This window comes from Pseudorca crassidens, chromosome 3 (assembly GCF_039906515.1).
Source record: "Pseudorca crassidens isolate mPseCra1 chromosome 3, mPseCra1.hap1, whole genome shotgun sequence".
Lineage (NCBI taxonomy): Eukaryota > Metazoa > Chordata > Mammalia > Artiodactyla > Delphinidae > Pseudorca > Pseudorca crassidens.
In genome coordinates, this window is record NC_090298.1 from 625281 (window position 1) to 647849 (window position 22569).

General features: G+C 61.5%; 2 protein-coding genes across 2 annotated transcripts in view; both read left to right on the forward strand.

Moving 5' to 3' along the window:
* The window catches only part of PLEKHG4B (pleckstrin homology and RhoGEF domain containing G4B), a 66347-nt gene extending 52445 nt beyond the window's left edge, over positions 1-13902 (forward strand). The window contains 14 exon segments of the mRNA XM_067730036.1: positions 878-1039; positions 1653-1837; positions 2015-2115; positions 2118-2392; positions 4689-4937; positions 5882-5924; positions 5927-5970; positions 6040-6309; positions 6836-7006; positions 7603-7783; positions 9206-9301; positions 9505-9760; positions 10895-11055; positions 11602-13902. Of these exon segments, the coding sequence (XP_067586137.1) occupies positions 878-1039; positions 1653-1837; positions 2015-2115; positions 2118-2392; positions 4689-4937; positions 5882-5924; positions 5927-5970; positions 6040-6309; positions 6836-7006; positions 7603-7783; positions 9206-9301; positions 9505-9760; positions 10895-11033 (2172 nt within the window). The 3' untranslated portion in view covers positions 11034-11055; positions 11602-13902.
* A 1277-nt stretch (positions 13903-15179) lies between these two features.
* LRRC14B (leucine rich repeat containing 14B) lies at positions 15180-21280 on the forward strand. The gene is made up of 3 exons (XM_067730278.1): positions 15180-15381; positions 15550-16667; positions 19797-21280. Exons 2-3 carry the CDS (start codon positions 15775-15777, stop codon positions 20440-20442), a joined length of 1539 nt encoding a protein of 512 aa, XP_067586379.1. The 5' UTR covers positions 15180-15381; positions 15550-15774; the 3' UTR covers positions 20443-21280.
* Positions 21281-22569: the final 1289 nt, after the last annotated feature.

Consider the following 22569-nt stretch of genomic DNA (forward strand, 5'->3'; position numbering starts at 1 on the left):
CTCTCTCCTCTGCTCATACATCTGAGTTCATTAAATACAATTATTGTCCTGATAGATACAGCCCAATCGCTCCATTTTTTAATAGCAAACCTCTTCCTGGGTGTCTAACGACCGGATGCCCCTGCATTGCCCTGTGAGGGTTTGCCTCTGACGTGCCCGCAGTGAGCGTAGTGCTGTTGCCATGGGAACTGCGTCTCTAAAGTGATGACCGTGACCACATCGGACTGTGTAGGTGCAGGCAGGCCTGCCATCGCCCCTCCGTCCCTCCCAGGTGCCACCAGCCTGAGGAATGTTTCTGGAGTTTGTGTAGCATAGTAACAAGTTTTGAAACTGAAACTTCTGGATCCATTTTTCAATGATCTTAATTTCCACCTCCAAACAATTAAAAGTTATAAACGTGAGCCGTGGAGGTCTGTGGTCATCCCAGTCCCTCTCCAACCCAAGCGTCACTCCCACTCACAGATTGAAAAGTCACAAGTGAGAACCGTGGATCAGACTGAGGCCGAGTAGCCTTCGGATGCGCTCAGGATGCGCTCAGGAGACGCCGTTCAGACGAGGCGTGTGGCTGTAGGAATCAGATGCACCGGCCCCGAGGCGGCATCTGACACCTCCTTTGTCCTCCGAAGTCTTAGGGCCGGACTCCTTAGCACATTTAAAAGTAAAACCTTCTTTTCCTACGTAGATCACATCGTGGTTTGAAAAAGAAAGAGAGAAATTCCTCGGGCCTTTGGAGCTGCTGTCTCTGGGGAATGCAAAGCAGTGGCAGGCGTCCGGGGCTCTCCCGGACAGGCTGACGGTGGGTGCCCACCAGGACACATGCAGGGACACCCAGGGCACTGCTGGGGCTTGTTCTGATTCTTTGCTCCTTGGGCCGCAGCAATATCGTCCGAAAGGGCTACGGCTGATGGAAGAGGACTTGCAAGGTGCAGAGGAAGGGACCCAGGACTTCAGAAGGAGTCTGAGCGCCAAGGCCGGCCTGGCTGAGCGGAGGGAGGGCGAGCTGGCCAGGCAGGCCCTCGGGTCCGAGTTCTGCGAGACGGTAAGAGCCCCGGCCCAGTCCCTCCCAGGGTGTGCACACGTTGCCCAGTCCTTGCTGCGGACATTCGCTGCGAGGTGGGCGCCCCCCCGCCAGGCTCTCCGTAGACCTGTGAGGGGTTTATTTATTGTACCGGACAGACAGGCCACGAGGACTCGTGAACTGTTCTTTCTGTTTACCGGCTCAGTTATAAAAGTCCACTTACTGTCAAAGATCCCAGAACGATTGCAGCACAGCCGCACCCGCACTCTCGCTAGCGCCCTAGAATGCCTGCCGTTAGGGCGCCAGGGCCAGACTCCTCAGGAGCACAGAACCCAAGAGGCCAGGGCAGGCCTGGAACTCTCGGCCCGAGGTCCCTGGCCCATGGGTCGCACACCCGGCGGACCGTCTCACGGCCTCTCCAGCCCTGATGCCCACGGTCGAGTCCGGCCGGCAGTTGCCACCGCGAGCACAGGGTCTTCCTCTCACTCTGGCCTCTGGCTCACCCTGGTCCTCACTTTGGGCGACCTGGTCAGCAGGCAGAGCGTGACCTGAGTTTACTCAGGGTGCTGGCTCAGGCCGCCTTGGCCGTGACCGTCCTTCACTGCACTGACCGGTGCCCTCCTGTGCCGGGCAGGCGAGCGGGCGGACGCTGCGGTGCAGTCAGTGCCTAGAGCACCCGGACCCAGAGCTGGTCACCGAGGATCTGAAGCGGTGTCGCCGGCAGGCCGTGCAGAGCTTCCCCAGGGCGAGCGTGGTGGTGGTGGGCCCCGGCGGCCAGTGGGCGCTGCCACGGGGCCAAACCTTGTGGCTGCAGAGCCGGCAGACCTGACGCCACTGGCAAGAGGCCCTTGGAGAAGAGGCCCCGGGCCCCGGCACCCTGCCTCTGGGCTGGAGCCCCCTGAAGCACGAGCTTGCCCAGGGACCCGAGGGGCAGCCCCTTGAGCCTTCCTGGACCCCTCCTGCTGACCCCGAGGGCCGAGCTGGGGAGTGGGCCTGACTGCTGCCCGGCCTCGCTGGACAAGCTGCTGTGTGTGGGCAGGGCGAGCACCTGCGCCCAGGTGTGCACGCACAGGACAGCAGCGGCACCTGCTCCCCGCCCACCCCAGGAAGCACCCCCCGCAGAAAATTAGGAAGAAAGCACAAAGCTTCGCGACTCCTCAGCTTGACAGTGGCCCCAGCGACTCCCTCCGGCTGGGCCACACTGGGGTCTTCATCAAAGGCCTGGAGGTGATCGGCACTGCTGTGGCCTCAGAGAAGCGGCCCCCGCTGAGGCCACGTGCCGAGAGCCCTCGGCTCCCTCGGAACCGGAGTCTGTCCTCTCCCTCCAGGACCCACCCCTCCGAGGAGGATGGGAAGGGCAAGCTGGAAGGTGAGGCAGATGCCCTCAACCTGTGGGCCTAGTGGTCAGTGGGGTCTAGAGACCCAGAGCCGTGAAATGCCCTTCCCCAGCGTGGGAAACCCACGGACGCCCCCCGGGCCTTCCGCGTCAGGTCCAGGCTGAAGCACTCACGTCTGATTTTAAACAAGACGTTAGTGATCTCCCTGTGCTCAGAACAGAATCTCTGACAGCCGCCTCCTTTTTCGGGGCGTGTAGTGACCTAGCACACCCGCTCTGATGGTTAAACAACCAACTCTAGTTGTTTAGAGCCCATTTCTAGAAAATTACAATAAGCAAACCAAGCCCACAACGTGAAGAAATTACTTTAAAAATTGCTTTTAAAAAAAGTCTCTAAGTATTGAGGCGAGAGGTGTGTGCCCGTTTATCTGTTGCCCAAATGAAGATGTCCGTTTATTTTGTTAAATCTTTAGGAAGATGTTTGCGAAAAGATACTTCTTGTTAACTGTCTGGATAAAAAGTGGTCAAGGACCCCGCCCACCCCAGTGACAGTCCGTGGCGCCAGCCTGGCCTCCCAGCCTCTGGGTTGTTTGTCCCTGTTTGCAGTGAGCCCTGGCTGGAGGGGCACCCCCGGTGTCCTTTGCTCACCGGATGGGTCCACGTGTGTTTCCTCCAGAGGGCAGCTCGAATCTGAACTGAGACGGTTACAAAATGCTCTTCTGAAACAACCTTCAGCCACTGTTAAAGGTGGGCCTTGTGGGGTGTGGGCAGGCGCAGGGAGAGCTGCGTGTCTGTGGATGGCCTTCCAGCTCATTTTGAAGGTGTCTGGGCAGCAGAAGGCAGGGGTAGGCGTGGTCCACTCACCGGGAGCCGCCTGGCCACCCAGAGTGCACGTCCTGGGTCTGGGAGGGAGCAGGTTGGCGAAGCTGTCCTGCCTTTGCCGCTGGGGCTGGGTCCCCTCCCGCCATTCACGGGCCTCAGACCCACCAAGCCCAGGCCTGGCGGTGGGGACCTCGCACACAACCTTCAAGGGAGCGAGTCCTCCCACGTGCCGGGGCCAGGGCGGGAGCTTTGCGTGGACCGCCCCGTCTTCCCGGAAACCCAGCTGTCTGGAGGGAGCTCCTGCCGCTTGGCCAGCAGTCATTTCCCCAGAACTTTCCATCCTTTATGAGTCAATTTCCATTTACTTGGTCCAGATGCCCAGACCATGCTAGTGTGTATTTTTTTTCTGGATATTGAAGAAGAACACTTGTTTTCGGCGAGTGTCTACAGGAGGTGACTCAGCGGCCGTGCGTGGGTGTGACAAGGGCACCTCGCGTGGCAGCAGCTGTGTTTGTCGGCACTGCCACCGCCAAGGGCTCCAGGGCCCCCACCACCAGAAGGCGCCGTCTTCCCAGAAACAAGAAGCACCTGTAAAACCCGTGCTGCAGGCGTGAGGGGCCGTCCAGGGTCTGCTGCAAACAGGATGAACTCACAGCATTCTGACCACGGTGCGTTTCCTATGGTTAGCTGCTTGTCTTCCAATTAAAAAAAAAAGTAAAGACAGATAATGGCAGGAAAAACTCTACCAACCCCCACTGGTGTCATTAGGATGGAGTAGTTTCAGAAGGTGGCTGGTGGGATGCTCTCAAATAGGGAAGAAACGCGTAGTGTGCGTGGGGACCTCCAGCCCAGACAGGCCCCTCCGCCTACTGTCCATCTCCGCAGCACACTGGCCCCCAGGCCTACGCTCCGTCCTCTGCTGCAGCGGCTTCTGTGCATCTGGGTCAGAGGTCCCTGAGTAAAGCTGACTTTTCAGGGATGCCTTGTGGTAGGTTAGCCGCCGGTGTGCGCCAGAAACCGGTTTTCCCGCAAATCCCCAGCACAGCCTTCCTGGCAGAGGGCTCCCTGCTGCGGGCGTGCGAGCGAATCTTCTTCCTGCCAGAGCTGCCCGCTAAGACGGTGCTGGAATCAAGCCGTCTGGATTCAGGGTTGGAGTTAGGGAGCCTGCGAATCTCTCCTTTCCAGTTTCCGAAGGGATCTCTCTTCTGAAAAGGCCGTGGTCGGCAGCGTGGAAACGTCGCCACAGCTTTCCTTCTGCTGTGACCTCCCTGCGCTCCGCTACGCCAGAGGAGCGCCTCCAGTACCGGTGAGAGGACAGCTCAGGTGCGAAGCGCCTCCAAATTACTCGTCCCCAAAGACGGGAAACCACGGGAGACAGTGCTTTTGTGCGCCTCCCGTCTGTGCATACCGCGTTCATCACTCTGGAGTTTCAGTCTCTGGTTTCCTCCGAGGCAGGAATAACGCTGATGACGCGAGGCCTGAGCGTCCCCTCGGCTCTCTGTCTTTCAGCAGCCGACGCAGCACGTGATGGCCGAGATGATCTCCACGGAGAGGCAGTATGTTAGGTCCTTAGGATATGTCATCGACAACTATTTTCCAGAAATGGAAAGGACGGACCTGCCCCAGGACCTCCGAGGGAAGCGCAGCGTCATTTTCGGGAACTGGGAGACTCTCTACGCCTTCCACCACGGGCGCTTCCTCCCGGGGCTGGAACACTGCCGGCACCGCCCCTGGGCCGTGGGCCACGCGTTCCTGAGATATGTGAGTCCCCAGCCCACTGTGTGAACAGGGTGAGGCCAGCCCCACTCGTGCTGGGAGCGGCCCACGTTTCAGGTGAGTGGATCCCTTGTGTCCGGGTCAGGAGATACGTCCCTGCCAGTTATGACCTGGCTCTGGACACTTGGGCCTCAGGGTCAGCAGACGGCACCCTGGTCGAGAGCCCCTCAGCACTGGGGCTGCACCTGTGTCATCACACCTAATCTGTCCACAACCCACCCCTCACAGCTAGCTGGCGCAAAGCAGCGTCCAAAATCGGTTTGCTCCCTGCACATAGGAAGCCCACCTGGTCCCCGTCACGGTCTTCCTGCGAGCCTGCCCAGCTCCCCTTCCAGAGGAGCGCCAGACCCTCCTGACCAGCTCTGAGAGCCGCATGGATGTATAGATCATTCCGAGGAGACCTGAGGTTTTGATAAGTCTCTTCTCAACCATGAATATTGAGTCTTTATAAAATTCTTAATTTACTCTGAAAAGAAGTTTCTTTCAACAAGTAGTTAGTCACGAAACACAGTTTGGGGCACCGGGGCAGCATCTGTGCTGGGGGCAGGTGACAGTCCTGGTTCAGCATTGTTAACTATGAATATGACAAAAGCACCGGTGCTGGAGCACGTCCCACATGTTGTGTCTTTTCAGCTATTTCTTAAAAAATGCTTTTAGCCATTGTGTGCAGCTTCCGTGTTGTTTTATGTTGACAGTGATCTTGAGAATTTTAAATGTTTAGCCAAAGTTGGTTCTTGACTGTTAATGAATATTTCAAACCCTCCCTCGCGCCCACCCCCTGAGCACCCCTCTTGCCTCTTCCCTGAAAACTGGTATTTTGAGACTGAGTCTAGGGCTCCCACCACGTCCGGGGAGCCGAGTGCCCGCTCCCGACTGCGGCGAGACCCTGCGGAGCTGGGCGGCCTCTGACCCCAGCCCTCCCTTCGCAGGAGGAGCAGCTTGGCAGGAACGCACTGTACAGCAAGAACAAGCCCGGGCGGACGCCCTGCTCTGCAGCCACGGCAACGCCTTCTTCAAGGTCGTCGTCCCGCCCGTGAGCCTTGCTGCCTGGCCTGGCCCGGGCTGACCCTATCGCCCGGCCTTGCAGAACAAGCAGCAGGAGCTGGGTGACAAGATGGACCTGGCCTCCTACTTGCTGAAGCCCGTGCAGCGCGTGGGCAAGTACGCACTGCTGCTCCGGGCCCTGGTCCAGGAGGCTGGCGGCTGCCCCGCCCGTGAGCAGGCGCTGGGCGAGCTGAGGGCCATAGGACAGGCCTGCGGGGAGGCGCCCACACTTGAGACCCCCCAGACCCCCGCCCAGAGGGAAGGGAACGCCCGGGAGAGGCTGCTGGGGCGGGAGCCACGGGAGGAGAGGCAGGCGGGCTCTCAATGTTAAACGTCGGTGTTTGGGGCTACTCTGAAATAACTGGATATGGGAAAAACTGAGCTTGGCCTTAGGCTGTGGGCCTGAGCCTACCGATTCGCCCCCTGTGGGGGCCATGGTGGGGCCAGCGCCCAGGGCCAGGAGGAAGAGCGGACCTCCCGGTCAGGCAGGACCGCCCCGAATTCCCCGTCCCAAGTGAAGACGCGGTCGCCTTGTTAGAGCAGCGTTAGTAAGAGTTCCAAGACGACAGATCGGCCCCAGGCGGCCACCGCAGACCCGAAGGCCCCCGAGCCCTCTGTCCAGTGAGCTCAGCCCAGCGATTTGGGACAGCCCAGGCGTCACCCAGGACAGGGCCGTCCACGGGAGGCAGGGGGGCACCTCCCATGAAGGGGCGGCCTGGCTGGGCGCAGTTGACCCTCACGCAGCCGTCGCCTTGTGGAAGCTTCGTTACAGGGGCGCGAGGGCAGGGCTGGGATCAGGTCATGCCCCGTCCCCCTGAGAGAGGCCGGCCTGCCTGCAGGTGGATCTGAAGGAACAGGGGCGGCTGATATGCCAGGACGAGTTCCTCGTTTGCTGCCGAGGGAAGAAGCACCTGAGGCGTGTGTTCCTGTTTGAAGACCTCATCCTGTTCAGCAAGACCCAGAAGGTGGACGGAGGCCACGACGTGTACGCGTACGAGCAGTCCTTCAAGGTACCGCGTCAGGGAGGGCGCTGGGGGCCGGAGGGAACGCCAGGTTATTTGCTATTGCGGCTCTTAGGCTGAATTTTGGAGCCTGGGGCCTCTAGAAGCCGCAAGGAGCCATTTGTCCTTCGTGTTCCACGTGCCAGTCCAGGGGCTAGAAAACAAATGTCTCCTCGTCGGTGACTCCATTTCAGGTTTGGGTGAAGGTGGGCAGAGCACAGAGGCAGCCTTCCCCTGGGCGGTCTCAGGGCCTCACCCCTCCCCCCAGACAGGCCCTGGGGGCGAAGTCTCCCGGGAGAGGCCCCACCACAACCCCTTCCCTGCCAGCGAGCTCATCGGAGGGGTCCTGTGATGACGCGCCAGGGAGCCCTTCTGGGGGGGGGCACTGAGCCCTCACAAGGGAGCCAGTGTGGATGGCGGGGGTGGGGGCGAGGGGGAACGGGGGGGCAGGGGCGACGGGCTCCCGGCCCAGCCTCGTCCACACCACTCGGTGTCTGGGTGAGGGGACCTCCGGCACGGAGGCGCTGGGGTCAAGCGTCAGCCAGAGAGCGGTCAGTTGTCCAAAGGGCAGGATCTGAGGTCCCTCGCGGTGCTCGTGGCTGCAGATGGCACAGATCAGGATGACGGAGAACGTCGGGGACAGTGGCTTGAGGTTTGAGATCTGGTTCCGCAGGCGGCGGAAATCCCAGGACACCTACATTCGCCAGGCGAGCTCCGCGGTGGTCAAGACCTCCTGGACGGACGTGATAGGGAAGGTCCTGTGGTGGCAGGCTCTGCGGAGCCGAGGTGGGCAGAGTGGCTGGAGGGCGCTCGGCGTGCAGGGCCAGCTCGGGCTGGGCTCGGGCTGGGCGCAGGGCTCGTGGTCGGTCCGAGGGGCTCCTTAGCACCGCCCATCAGCACCGAACACTTACTTCTCCTTAAAACAACAAGCAAGACCCCGGCCCCCACGCTCCGAGAGAGGTCTCAGCCCCAGCTCCCAGACGCCCTCAGACCCGTGGCGTCAGCTTCCTGCTCTCCCTGTGGTCAAGGCCCCGGCCTCCTGGACGCTGCGCCGATGGCCAGCCTGTGGTCTCCCCACAGGTAAGACCCCCCACCTCGTTCCCTCCTCCTTCATGTCTGCCCCCAGTCCCTCCTCTCCCCTGAGTTCATCACTGGGACACCTCTGTCTACTTCAGAGTGGTAGTTCATCCAGGCTGGCTGCCACACATGCCATCTTCATCGCAACCCCTCCAAGCTGGCCCTCCTTCTGGCGGCTCTGACCACCCCGCTGGGCCTGAGAAACCCTAATATGCTAACACCCTGACATCCAAACACGACCACTTGGCACTCGGAGGCTACCACCCTGGCCAGGGCCCTGACCTGTCACCAGCGATGCCCCACGGCCTCCTCATTGCCACGTCCTTCTAAGTATGGACCCCCCCATGCACACAGACACAGGCACACAGACATGCACAGACATGCACAGACACACATGTTCACAGAGACACATGCAGACACGCAGAGACACATGTACACACGTGTGCACACACGCACGCAGCAGCCTTGCTCGGGGCGCCCGGTAGGAGCAGCACGTCCCCAAGGCCTGGTGTCCCCTCCCTCTGGGCGCCCCCGCGGTAATCGCCATCCTCTCTCTTTGCTTGGTTCCCCTCCCTCTGGGCGCCCCCGCGGTAATCGCCATCCTCTCTCTTTGCTTGGTTCCCCTCCCTCTGGGCGCCCCCGCGGTAATCGCCATCCTCTCTCTTTGCTTGGTTCCCCTCCCTCTGGGCGCCCCCGCGGTAATCGCCATCCTCTCTCTTTGCTTGGTTCCCCTCCCTCTGGGCGCCCCCGCGGTAATCGCCATCCTCTCTCTTTGCTTGGTTTACCGAGCATTCATTCGTGCTCAGGCCCTCACCCTGTGCTTGGATCCCCTCTCAGTTTCAAGCGTGGCGGATACCTGTCAGTTTGTCTTTCCCGGAGCCATGCCCTGCCTGGAGGCCTCTGTCCCACTTCAAGTGGATGTCCCTTCATCCGCAGACGGAGACCTGCCCCTCCCGGTTGGACATCCAGTTTCTATGGTCCCACGTCTTCCTTTTTCCTGGTTCACCCCCTTGGGCTCCCTGAGAGAGGCCGGAACGGGCACCTCAGCCTGTCCAGTCCCCCAGAGACACTCAGGGTGGAATTAAACCCAGGGAGCTGCTTAGAAAACTCCCCCACACGCTCCTATCTTAGAACTCAGGACACAGGAGATGGTGTCCACTGGGATAGGCAGCAAGCCATCCATGGACGTCAAGCCCAGCAACGCGGCCATAAGCGACCGGGCCATCAGTTACACCGGGAAGGGAACAGGTTAGCGGCCACAGCCCCAGCTCCCACTCGGCCCCGCCAGCTCAGACGCAGGCGCCGCAGTGCGCCGGGCCCCACGGACCAACACGTCGGGCTGGACGGGTGGCGGCCCCATGAGGCCCGATGTGACCGCGGGGGAAGGAACCTAGTAGTTTTCTGGCTGGCCATCTTGTTCTTGAATCTAGGCTGCACCTCTACAGCAGAGGCCAAAAGCCTCGTTTTCTGTCCCCGTCCAGAGGCACGGACCCGAGCGTCCACAGCTGTGCCCTCCTGTGACCACACCGCCCCCCTCAAGAGACTGCACTCCACCCTCTCAGACAGCAGCACGTCCTCCTCCAGCAGCCCGTCCTCCTCTGCCCGGGGGCCGCTGCCCCCCGCCCGCGCCCACAAGTCCCGCCCGCTACCCCTGTCCGTGCGGCGTGCACACCTGCACGGAGCAGGGTGAGCTGAAGCAGGAGGCGGGGCCGACCTTCCCTGTGTGAGTGCATGAGTGCGAGAGTGCGTGAGTGCGTGTGTGCGTGAGAGTGCATGAGTGCCTGGGGCCGGCGTACGTGCTCATCGTTTCCCCGATTTCGTACGCTGCCAAAGGTTTCCAGATTAGAAATTTTCATTTACTTAAAAAAAAAAATTCCATTTCCACTCAAGACAAGGGAACAGGGAACAAGTTTAAAACAAGCAAAAAGAGAAACCAGACAAAGCAAACCAAGTGCCCTCCAAAGCCCAAAATGCACCACTGCCACCGTGAAGTCACCCCTGAGGGCGTCCCGACCACCGCAGAGGTGCCTCTGCGCGAAGCGCTGGGCGGGAGCTGCTCAGAACAGGCAGCGGCCACGGGGAGCACGCACCATCGCCCGCCCAGAGCGGCCGCGCTCTCCTGGACACGTCCCTCAGGCTCCAGGACCGCGGGTGGCCCCCATCTGGGCTGCGGCAGCCTCTGGTCAGACCAGGATCTGGAGGCGGGACTTCTCCCGGCAGGAAGACCAGGCGGAAGGGTGTCGGAGGGCTCAGGTCTGCCATCCCCAGCACGGCCCGCAGAAGCCACCCGCCAGCCACACTCGAGGTTGTGGCTGCACCCTGGCAGGGGCCCTACCCTGGGGAGTGACCCCACGGGCCTGGGCTCTGCGGCCGCGACTCTGTCTGGGGTGGCACAGGACACGCCCCTGGGAGCGCGCCTCCCGTCCCGTCCTGTCCCGCTTTCTGTCAAAGCCGCGTGGCCCTTCTTGCCGCGTTTTGTGTTGTCCCCCGCTTGGGCTCACTCTTACCGCCCAGGGTGAGGCTTCCTGCTGGGGGAGGGGTCGACCTCCCTCCCGGCCTTCCCCTTCCGGCTGCACTGGGCCTCCTGATTTCAGAAAAGCGAAGTCACAGACCTCTTGTTCATGAGCAAAGTGGTGTCTGACCTCCGGCAGTGCCGTCCTCCTGCTTTAGCCCGGCATCACGGGTCATCTGGTTATAAATCTGTGCCTTGCAAGTCATTCTCGTTGTGCAAAAGCCTCAGGGCCAGAGTGCCGGGCACAGTAGGCCTGAGGGGCAGCCGGCCAGGCCGGAGGACGGTCCTCACTGGGCTTCTCTCTGCAGAGACCGGGAATTCCGAGTCTTCCCACCGCCCGTCAGGGGACAGCGGCCCCAGCCTCGCAGGCCGTCCCTGCTGCTCGAGGAGCTGTCGTCTGACGAGGACTGTCAGGGTGTCTCGGGAGGGCTCACGGCAGCAGCCTGACGGGGACCAGTTCATCACGGCCGTGAGTACCCCTCCTCTAGGCCCCCACGAGAGAGGCCCAGGTGCTGGGTGGGGGGGGTCAGTAGCCGCCCAAGAGATGCTGGGCCGCCGGTGACCACACAGAGCCCCCCTCGTGGGCCATCCTGTGTGTGAATCAACCCCACACGCACACTCCGGCACCCAGCGGGCTGCCTGTGATCCAGAGGCCTGGCTCCGTCTCCAGCGACTCTGAGTCACTTAGAGAGGTTTGCAGGCCTCCTGAAGCATCAGCCGCACTCTGCCTGCCATGCGGAGGCTGCACCTGTGCCATCTGGCACGTGCTGGTTCCAGGCTCGTCCGAGCCCCGACTCCAGGCGGGCCTTGTTAGAGCCCCTGCAGTCCTGGGTGAAGGAGGGCTACTGGTTGGCCAAGGAGGTTTCTGAACCCAGCCCCAGATGGACCAGGCTCAGGGGCTCTGCCCTCCCTGGGACGCTTGCTCGGCCCCCAGTCCCGCATTCTGACGGGATCGCGTCCTGGGCAAGACGCAGTATTTCCCTGCCTTGATGCAGACGTGTGTTTCTACCTTCAGGGGTGTCAGGAGAGCCATGACAACTAACCCCGCAAGTAGGGAGCACAGGAGACCCCAGAAACCCTGGACGCACACACAGAGACATCATCCCCTGAAAAGGAGAGACTGAGGGGACCAATCCCACAGGAAGCCACTCGTCACCAGCCGGGCCTGCCGGTTCAGTGCCTTCACCCACACGGGGTCGTAAAGCTCTCCTCTCTGCAGGCACGTCCCAGGTTCTGGGGCGATGCCTCCGGCCCCCTCCTGGGCAGCACCAGAAGGGGAGGTCCGATTTTAAGTGTGTGCTGAGCCAGAGTCCAGGGACCAGTCCTTGGTGCTCACACCCTGGGTCACTCACAGTGACCTGATCCCTTTGCCAGGACAAAACCCCTCACGTCTCGGGCGTCTGGACGGTGGTTTGACTGGAAGGCCACAAGCTCCACCGTGATCCCTGAGGCGCTGGGCACACTGCCACCACCCAGGCTGCCCGACCGTGTCTCCACCTTGTCCCGATGCTTCTAGAGCGCGGATGCACCACGGATGTTAACGGCACGCCGGGAGGGGGCGGCGGGCCAGGCCTGGCTGCTCCCCCATCCCCCCGACTCCCCCCCGAGAGGAGGCTCCCGCCCTGCTCGCCAGACGGCGCAGCTGGCACTGTCACCCCTCCCCACGCCCGACTCAGCGGGGGAGTCTCCTGCGTGCGCCACAGCCCGCACGCGCCCCACACACCCCGCGCACCGTGCGCGGCACCGCCCTGGGTGGGAGCCGCGGGACACACGCCGTCTCTAGGAAGAGGCCCTGCAGGGTCCTCATCTGTGAGGCCACTTCCTCCGCGGAGGTCTCAGAGCCTGGGCGTCTTGGGGGGCTGTGAAGGGCGCCAGGAGACCGTCCCAGGCAGGGGCCCGCCTGTCCCACAGCCCCTCTCTCCGCTTCTGCGCTGGGCTGCACTGAGGGCCTGCAGCTGCGAACGTGCGCCCAAATCTGATTGAAGGTCTGCCGGTAAAGGTGGATTCCTTGTGCCTGTCAAGTAGACCGTTTCCTACAAACCACATGCGAAGTTGTCCAAGTGCTCCCGTTCACACCGTCGCTGCTTGCGGGACACGTGGGGAGACACGCACACTCACACTCACGTGCTGGGTCAGAACGGCGAACACTGAACTGGCACATTGCAGGGCCCGAACCTCTTTCCCCTGGGACTCGGACGCCCAGGGCTGCCGGCTGAGGCTGCAGCCGGCACACTGCTCACTCACTCGCCCAGACCTGTGGGTGTCAGCCTTAGAGGACGCACTCGTTTCTGGGGCCCTATCCCTGGCCTTGCTGGGCCCCAACTGCTTCTTCAGAAGATGCACGTCCCGAGCCCGAGAGCACCTTGGGGGAGGAGGGGACCCGAGTAAGAGAGGTCCTTCTTTGGGCAGCTGTGACGCATCTGGGTGAGATGTGGCCCCTCAGGGAGAACCCCCCTCAGAGCAGAGGAACCTCGACCCTGACGTGTGCACAGCAGGTCACGAGGTCTGGGAAGGAGACACTCAAGCCAAGGCTCCTGACCACGTCCTCTGCCAGGCACGGGGCCACCAATCAGCACACCCCTCGGGGCCTGGGCGTCACGTCATGGGCCCCCCGCTGTCCTGCCTACAAAGACGCCCTGTGATGCCCTGGACGCTCCCACACTCCTAGGCTGCAAGAGGCCCGGGTAGGATCACGTGGACCCCCGAGCAGAGCCCCACGATGGACGTGGGGTGTCTCAGAGCAGGGGGCCCTCTGGGAGCGTGTTCCCCCGCCTTCCAGGCAATGCAGGCCATGGACGGCAGTCCCCAGGTGCAGCCCCCACGGGGTGCGTCCCGGACACAGGGGGAGCTTTCCTGAGTTTAGCTGGAATCTCGGTTTCGTTTTCTTTTCAACAAGCTGTGTGTGGCCAGCGGCACTCGAGTTGGGCTCCACCTGGGACAAGGGTCCCTGCGTCCCAGGTGGACCCCAGGTGGAGTTGGGGGCACAGCAGCTGGGCCGGAAGCTCTGATCCAGCCTGTGCTGGGAGGTCCTGTCGTGTGGATGGGGCCCTGAGAGGGCCCCCCCCTCACCCAAGGGTGGAGAGCCTGGGTAGACGCAGGACTCAGCGCACTTCCTGCCACAGGTGCTCCCCCCAGACCCCATCCTGGGGCAGCGGCGACATCAGCTGCCATCCACCCAGAACAGGAGCAGGTGGCTGGGGCACGGCCCTCGCCTTTGTGATCTGCCGGCTGCTGTAAACTCTCTTCCTTGTTACCCTGTTTCAGGGCTGACTGTTCCGAACTTTAGGAACATAAATAAATGGGACATTTTTTTCTACCACATGGTCGTGCTTCTTCTACGGGGTTCTGTTGTGTCAGGGACGTCACCAACAAGCCTCCCCTAGGGAGCGCAGCCCCTGCGACTTTGAGGGGGCAGGGCGTGGGCAGCAGAGCGCCCTCTGGGGTCTGCCTGGTGCACGTCCTTGCCTCCCATCGGGGGTGAGGGCAGGGGGGGTTCCCGCCGTCTCCGCTCACACCTGGCCTGCCTGGCAACGCTGGGGCCCCTGGAGCACGATGCCGCCCCCTCCCTAGGGGAGGCACTGCTGAGGCTCTGAGGGAACGGCAAGCCGGACTGTGTCTGACGGAGGGTCCCACCTGAGTGTAGGGTTGGGGGGTCTGGGGGGTCCGGCCCGTGTGGGTCCCCATGAGCGGCACCTGCACCCCCTGCACCCACGTCCATATCCACAGCCCTACACACAGCCCAGTGTGTCCCCTGGCCCCTGACTCTTTCTCCCTCCTAGTGCCTCTGTCTGCCTCTCCCCTCCTCCCTCTCTTGATCTCTGTCTTTGTGGGTCTCTGTCTCTCTGTCTTTCCCTATCTTACTGTCTCGGTCTCTCTCTCTGTCCCACTGAGGTCCCTCCCAGAGCAGCGCTTGTCCGGGTAGCCTGTCAGGCTAAGTGCTCCAGCCCTGCCTCCAATGATGGTGATATGGGGGTGGGGCGGAGGTCAAGTCATTCAGAGATGATCGAATACCGGTCAGAGCTGGAGCTGGAGGGAGGAAGAATTTTTCTCTGTCCATCTTGGGTTCTCTTCTGGGGCTCTGTAACGAAGAACAGACTCATGAGAGAAAAGCACGCAGATTTACTGAATATAAGTTTTTGATGACATGGGAGCCGTCATAAGGAAACGAAGACCCCAGTGTTTCTGGACTAAGTTGAGCGAGGAGGTGATTGATTGATTGTGGAAAAGTAACTACAACACACAGGACAGTAACTTTGACAGTGAACTATCCTGACGCCCTCTCCGGTGATGAGAATGTCTCCCCTCCCGGTTCAGGGAGGGTGGCTTGCCCGGAATTCCATCTCCGTTCAGGAAGAAACGGGGTGCGGGGGGGCCAAGCGCCCTTAGCTCAAAATACTCCTTCAGCCAAAGCGGCGTGGTCTGGGGCACATGCTCTGCCACCCTCCAGAGCGAGGAACCAGACACCAGGCCGTGCGAGCGAGCTTCCGGCTCCTGGGCCCCCCCCCCCACTCCCCGCACGTCATCTGCAGCCCCGCCCACTGCGTGGGTCCTGGGGCTCAGCCCAGGGAGGCCTGCAGCTGGAGGGCGCCAAGCTCCCTCCCATGGACGGTGGGGAAGCCTCGGCCGCGGTCCTCAGTGACGATAAAGGAAGGGGGGTGCCAAGCAGTGTGCGGGCGCCTCATGGGGCCTTTATTTAGCTTCTCTTGAAGTCAGGAAACAGTTATCAGAGGTGCCACCCCATCCCCACTGCCACGTCCCTAACTCTGGACGTGGGGCAAAGGGAGTCCAAGAAAAGGTTTGTTAGTTCCCGGCCTGTGGGATGGCCCAGGGTTGGGGCAGACCCACGCCATGGAGGGGTGAGGTACCCCCCGGACAGGCCACCCCTGCAGTGGACACGGCGGTAATTCCAGGGGCCCAGCCCCCTCCCCCTAGCCAAGCACTCAGGCACCTCTGCTTTCCTCAGCTGAGCGCCAGCAGGACAAGCCGGCCACCACCAGACGCCTCCACAGCCAAAGCCATACAGGCACCCAGGACGAAAATAGCCGTCAGATGACCAGAGGGCTGGCTCACCGCAGTCCAAGGCAAGCTGCTCACAGCAGCTGCAACTAAAAATAGGTGAGAAGGGGACGCGTCTTCGGGAGAAGCACAGGGGAGAGCGCTGTCCTGGCTCCAGCCGCTGCAGGTGGGCATGATGCAGTCACTACGCTTCATTTCTGCTGAGGCCTTGGCGTCCCACCCCCAGGCGGCCCGGCAGAGCCTGGACGGGGTGGCCCACAACCTCTACCCGCTGCTCTTCAAAGCCAGCTACTTGCTGGAGCAGGCGGAGGTGATCCGCGTTCTGCTGGAGCGCTGGCCGCTAGAGGAGTTCCGGCTGGGTGCTCTGCTGGGCCCCAGCGCAGACCACCCCGGGGACCTGCGGGACCGGGCCTGCAGGGCCTGCCTGGAGGCCTGCGTGCGCGGCCTCGCGGACCACGCGCTCTGGGGCGGGGGCCGGCGGCGTCTGCGGGTGGCCGACCTCACGGGCATCCGAGACGTGCAGGTGCAGGGCTGTCCCTGTGGGAGGGCGCTGGGCAGGTGGGGCCGCACCAAGCTGCTGGCCAGGACCTGCTGTGAGCTGCAGGCGGAGCCCCGTGCGGCCCGGCGCCCCGTAGAGGTCCTCGCCGATATCTTCGTCACCGGGGGTAACTTCGACTTGGTGGTGCGGGCCCTGGGGCCAGATGGTCCTGCCCCACTGCGCGTGCGCTGCCTCTCCTTCCGGGCCGACAGCCTGGGCCCCGGGCAGCTGCTGCACGTGCTGCGTCTGGCGGGGCCGGGCGAGCTGCGCCGGCTGGAGGTGGTGCACAACGTGCGTCTGCACGCCGGCCACGTGCAGCAGCTGCTGGCCCAGCTGGGCTTCCCCCGGCTGGTGTCGCTCACCCTGCCCGCCAAGGCCTTCGACGCGCCGCCTACCAGCACCCCCGCCCCTGACGCCGAGGACGCCCTGCTCACCTCCATCGCCCGGGAGCTCAGCCGGATGACGCAGCTCACCGAGTTGAGCGTGGCCTTCTCCACGCTGACCGGGAAGCTCCAGAAACTGCTCGGGTGAGTCTAGGGTGAGCAGAAGGAGGGCGGCGGGGGGAGGGCATCTGCTCACAGCCCCTCAGCCCAGGTCAGGGCGACTCGGGGCCTGGGCTGAGGACGCACTAGGGGACCGTAAAACAGACCTGGTTACTCACAAGGCCACGAGCCCCCGTCCCCTCGGTTTTTGCCCAGCCCAGAGCAGCCGGAGGGGACAGACGGAGGGGGAGGTGGCCCAGCTGGGGCTGGTGTCGGGTGCAACCCGGGAGCACCAGAACCCAAAGGAGACCGCCTCCAGTTCGTAAGAAAAAGAGAAGAGTCCTCATTAGCAAGCAAACAACATAGAAGTAACTCCATTACCTTGTATTAATTACCTGTCATTGTAACAAATGACCCCAGTGCTGGGGCTTACGAGGGCAAGACAGGAGCCGGGTGGGGGCAGCTGTGGTCTCCCCTGAAGGCTTGTCGGGGCGGGAAAGCGGAGCCACCCACTTGCACGCTCATTCTCATGGCTGTCGGCAGGCGGCCTCGGCTGCCCGGCCCGTGGACCCCCCAACAGGCTGCGGATCAGAGGGCCAGAGGCCCTCCGGAGGGAGGCCCGCCTCCCGTGACCTTCCCTGGAGAGCACTGTGCTGATGCTTCGGCACACTGCGTGGTGAGGGCCCGTCACTGGGCCACGGGAGGCACCACCGAGGGCCCCAATACCCAAGGGCCGTTGGGCCACCTTGGCGGCCACCAGCTGTGAATATACTCATGAAAATTTATGGAAAATCAAACTTCTCATTTCTTGAGAAATTTGATGAGAATCAAATTTCTCATTTCTTCTCATTTCTCATTGAGTGGGTGTAAGGATGTCTTTTCTGGCTTAGGGAGTCCGTGGCTTACAGGAATTTCTCTTCTATACAAAGGAAACCCAGAAGTAGCTGGCCGCAGCTGGCCAGGGCCCACACTGCCTCTCCTCCCCTGGGGGGCACCTGGGATCCCGTCGCCATCCCCCATCCCTGCTCCTCCCCGCCTGGAACCCAGTCGCCCAATTGGGGAAGGGGTGGTCCTCGAGCCCACACACAAATACGACTCTGCCATGTGGCGGCTCCCTGGGACCCTCAGGACAGTACTGCGTTTGGCTGGCCTGGGCCCTCAGCCAGAGGTGCCTGTGCTCTGGGGAAACGTGTTCCACAAGCCAGACGACACGTCACAAGCCTGCAGGGCTATCTTGTTAGCTCGGCCCTGACATCGCCTGTCACACTCTGACCTGTTCTACACGCTCGGTCTTCAGTCAGCTGGCTGCTGAGAGCCTGTCCAAGGCCCCAGAAGGTCCAGGCGTGGAGTGTGTCAGGCCTAAGTGGGAGGGAGATCGGTGAGTGGTCAGGGAAGGCTAGGTCCCAAGGTGACCTTTGAGCGGAGACCAGGCACAGTGAGCCAGCGGAGGGCCCAGAGAGCATGTGCTAGGCAGGAACCCCGCAGGTGAAGGGCAGGAGCTGGGGGTGTGGCAGGGCCGTAGGCAGGGGTGGGGCGGGGCGGGGCTGCCCAGAGCTGGGGGTGCGGCAGGGCCGTAGGCAGGGATGGGGCGGGGCTGGGGCAGCGGGGACGGGGGCTGTGGTCCTGGGCAGGTGAAGAAGGGAGCAGGGAGCGTTGGAGAAGGACGGAAGAGCCAGGCCTCTGAGCAGGGCAGTGGGTGATCAGCTTCATATTACAGAGCTCACTCTGGCTTCCCTGGCCCACACAGCAGACCCAGCTGGAGGGGCAGGGAGAGTGGCAGACAGAGCAGACACGTTTGCTGACTCCCTGGGAGGACTCACTGCTAAGATTTATTACAGCAGACGGACGGGGCAGAATCTGCCAAGGGAAAGGGCTTGTGGGGAGGGGTTCGGGGAGACGGCGCACGAGTCCAGGGTCCTGTCGCAGTGGAGCCAGCACGGACTGTAATGGCACGTGGGAGGTGCCGTCCACGGGGGAGTCATGAGAGACCCAGGCCAGGGGTTTTCCTGGGGGCTGGTTGGGTGGGCGCCTCAGCCTGGCATGTGCCGAGATTCCAGACCCCAGAGGAGGCAGGTGTCAGCAGGGACCACGTTGCTTGTGCAAACAGCTCAGGCCAGGGACCCCTTATCAGCTGAGTGAGCGACCCTCCCCAAATCCAAGCTCCCAGACGCGGTTCGCAGTCAGGCCTGTCCTCTGACCCTTGTCCACACAGGAAGCCCCCCAAGGGGTTGCGAGCAGTGCAGGTGGGGAGAGGGTCCCTCATGGATGGATGTGGGCGTGAGAGATGGAGGTGGAAACACGCCCCACAGCTCAGGACCTGAGCCACAGCCTCCTCAGAGCCGGGCAAGGAGACACAGAGCCCGCTGCGGCGTGGACTGTGGAGGCGGCGGGTGGGCCCGCGACCCTCAGCGCCCAGAGTACAGGTGCAGGAGGTGGTGGGAGCGGCAGCCTCAGCAGGCGAATAGAGAGCGGACCCCCCCGGCCCCGGCACTCAGTGCCCAGCCAGGTGACCCCAGACCCAGGCCCAGGATCCCGGAGGGCCACTATGGGTCTGTTCCCGACTCTGAGAACTTCTGGGCAGGGAGCCACCGACTGTGCGTTTCCGCGTGGCTGCCCCCTACACACCTACAGGAGAGCACGGAGGGTCTCTGAGGTCCCAGGCAGTGCTGAGGGTGGACTGGACGCTCCAAGGGCCCTCCCGGCCCTGATCCTGTGGGCTCAGGCTCTTCTTGCAGAGCCAAGCCAGTGTTTCATTTCCTGCCAATTCACAGGCAACTCACTGCCCCCTTAGCAAGCTTGGGAACACACAACGCCTTGCTGACAAAACAGATCGATCACTTTAATTGCTGAGGACAAAGGCCAGGCCTGTCTTTGGGTGAAGCGCATGGTCTCACACTGACCCAGCTCTGCCGTTGCCCCAGGGCAGCCACAAACGGGAAGTAAATGAAGGTCGTGGCTGTTCTGATTACGCGTTACTTACCCGCACTGAAACCTGAATTTCATATAATTCTCACGTATCACAAAATATTCTTCTTCTTTTGACTTGTTCGACTACTTAAAAAGGTAAAACCCATTTCAGCTCTCGGGCTGAATGCAATCAAGGGAGGGTGTGTGTGGCCCCCAGAGCGCCTGCCGGGCCTGCTCTCACCGCGCTGTTTCCTGCCCTGCCCGCAGCCCCCTCCGGACTCCGCTGAGAGTGCTGGACCTGGGCAACTGCGCCCTGAACCACGCGGACATGGCCTTCTTGGCGAACTGCACCCACGCCGCCCACCTGGAGGTGCTGGACCTCAGCGGGCACTGCCTGGTGGACCTGTTCCCCTCGACCTTCTTCCGGCTGCTGGGCCAGGCCGCCCCGACGCTGAGGGCCCTGACCCTGGAGGAGTGCGGCCTCGCGGACCGGCACGTGGGCGCGCTGAGCCTGGCCCTGGGCCCCTGCCGCCGGCTGCAGGAGCTCCGCTTCCTGGGGAACCCAATGTCGGCCCGCGCGCTCCGGCGCCTTTTCGTGGCGCTCTGTGGGCTCCCCCGGCTGCAGAGCGTGGAGTTCCCGGTGCCCAGGGACTGCTACCCCGAGGGCAGCGCCTACCCACAGGACGAGCTGGCCATGTCCAAATTCGACCAGCAGAAATACAGCGCGATCGCAGATGACCTGCGCGCGCTGCTGCTGCGGGCCGGCCGCGACGACATCCGGGTCTCCACGCCCCTCTTCGGAAGCTTCGACCCGGACATTCAAGAAACGAGCAATGAACTCGGAACGCTCTTGCTGCAAGCCTTCAAAACTGCTCTGGAAAACTTCTCCAGAGCGCTGAAGCAAATGGAGTAGGCCCTGGACTGTACGAGGCGGGTCCCGGCGGCGGCGCTGGGACGGAGCCTCCGCCCCCGCCACCACCGACGCATCTCCTAGTGGCAGCTGCACGCGCATCCCTCAGGCGCTCCGGGAGCGACGGCCCTGCCTCCCAGGAGCTGTGACGGAGCACAGCGCCCAGCACGGCGGTGGCGCCAGAGAAGCAGCCCGCGGCGAGCAGCCGTCCCGGTCACGGCGCCTCGGCAGCCGCGTGAAGTGCGGGCCGCAGGGGGCGGGGCGGCTGGACGACCGGCCGGCGTGAGCGGGGGAGGAAGTGAGAGGACACCTCCCGGGGCACAGCGATGAAAGCGAGCAGCTGAGGAGAGAGTAAAACCGAGGGCAAGCCGCATCCCTTTGCCGCAGCGGCTGGGTCCGGGGGGGCAGGGAGCCGGCCCGGCGCCCTCCCGTCGCGGGTGTGCGGCGCTGCCTTGTCTGGATGTTTACAAACTCCCGTCCAGCGAGGACATGGGCTTTGGTAGTTGACGGCTCTGCCCCTGCCCTCGGGCCACTGGGCGGCAGGCGTGCGCTCTGCTGGTGCCAGGCTGAGCCCCGGGCTCCGGCGGCCTCTGGCTCTGAGGGCACGACCGCGGTGCCCCGCCCGCCGCCGCCCCCACTCCCACCTCCACCGACTCTAGGCCCGGCGGGCGGGGGCTGCTGCTGCGGGGAGGGCGGGAAGGCTCCTCCGGGAAGCTGTCTGAGTCCTGGTGCTTGAGGAGTGGTTAATGCCAACGTCTGGACTTGGTTTCTGCTGAGATCTGATTTGTGCAGTGCTGAGTATTAGGGTAATTAAATACGAATAAAGTGTGGCTTATTCAGATGTGGTTTTCTTTCTTTTTCAATCTAATGGACGAAAAAAATATCTTGCATTAATTTGTGTTTCCCAGATGTTCATGAAACTGGGCATGTCTTTTTCTTTTTTATAGATTTATTTATTTATGTCTGCGTTGGGTCTTCGTCGCTGCGCACGGGCTTTCACTAGTTGCGGCGAGTGGGGGCTACTGTTCATTGCGGTGCGCGGGCTTCTCATCGCGGTGGCTTCTTGCGGAGCACGGGCTCTAGGCGCGCGGGCTTCAGTAGTTGCAGGACGTGGGCTCAGTAGTTGTGGCGCACAGGCTATAGAGCACAGGCTCAGTAGTTGCGGTGCACGGGCTTAGTGGCTCCGTGGCATGTGGGATCTTCCAGGACCAGGGCTCGAACCTGTGTCCCCTGCATTGGCAGGCGGATTCTTAACCACTGCACCACCAGGGAAGTCCCTGGGCATGTCTTCATATGCTTGTTGCCCACTTGTATTATTTTTTAAAATAATTTCATTTAATTACAAAAACAAAAACAGTTCACCCACTTCTCCCTTCCCCCCACAGACAGTCCCCCCCCCACCTCACCTCTGGTTCTAATCTGTTCTCTGCATCTATTAACTTGGAGATATATATTCCACATATGAGTGAGATCATATGGTATTTGTATTTCTCTGACTTATTTCACTTAGCATAATGCTCTCCAGGTCCATCCATGTTGTCACAAATGGCAGACTTTCATTCTTTTTATGGCTGAAGAGTATTCCATTGTATACATATACCACATCTTCTTTATCCATTCATCTATTGATGGGCACTTAGGTTGCCCATATCTTGGCTATTGTAAATAATGCTGCACTAAACATGGGAGGGCAGATATCTTTTTGAATTAGTGTTCTCATTTTCTTCAGATAAACACCCAGAAGTAGAATTGCTGAACCCTATGGTAGTTCTAATTTTGATTTTTGAGGAACCTCCATACTGATTTCCACAGTGGCTGCACCAATTTACATTCCCACCAACAGCGTACAAAGTTTCCCTTTTCTTCACTTCCTTGCCAACACTTATCTCTTGTCTTTTTGATAATAGCCATTCTGACAGGTGTGAAGTGATATCTCTTTGTGGATTTGATTTGCATTTCTCGATTAATGATGTTGAGCATCTTTTCATGTCTCTTCAGAGATTCTGCCCACTTCCTAATTGAATTTTTTTTTTTTTTTGCAGTTGAGTTGTATGAGTTCTTTATATATTTTGGATACTAGCCCCTTATCAGATATATGATTTGCAATTTTTCTCTCATGCTGTAGTTTGC

Excerpts from the sequence above, each read along its gene's own strand:
- LRRC14B (XM_067730278.1), top strand. The coding sequence starts at position 15,775 with ATGATGCAGTCACTACGCTTCATTTCTGCTGAGGCCTTGGCGTCCCAC. Across the intron at positions 16,668-19,796 it reads AAGCTCCAGAAACTGCTCGG|CCCCCTCCGGACTCCGCTGA; the intron begins GTGAGTCTAGGG and ends CCCTGCCCGCAG.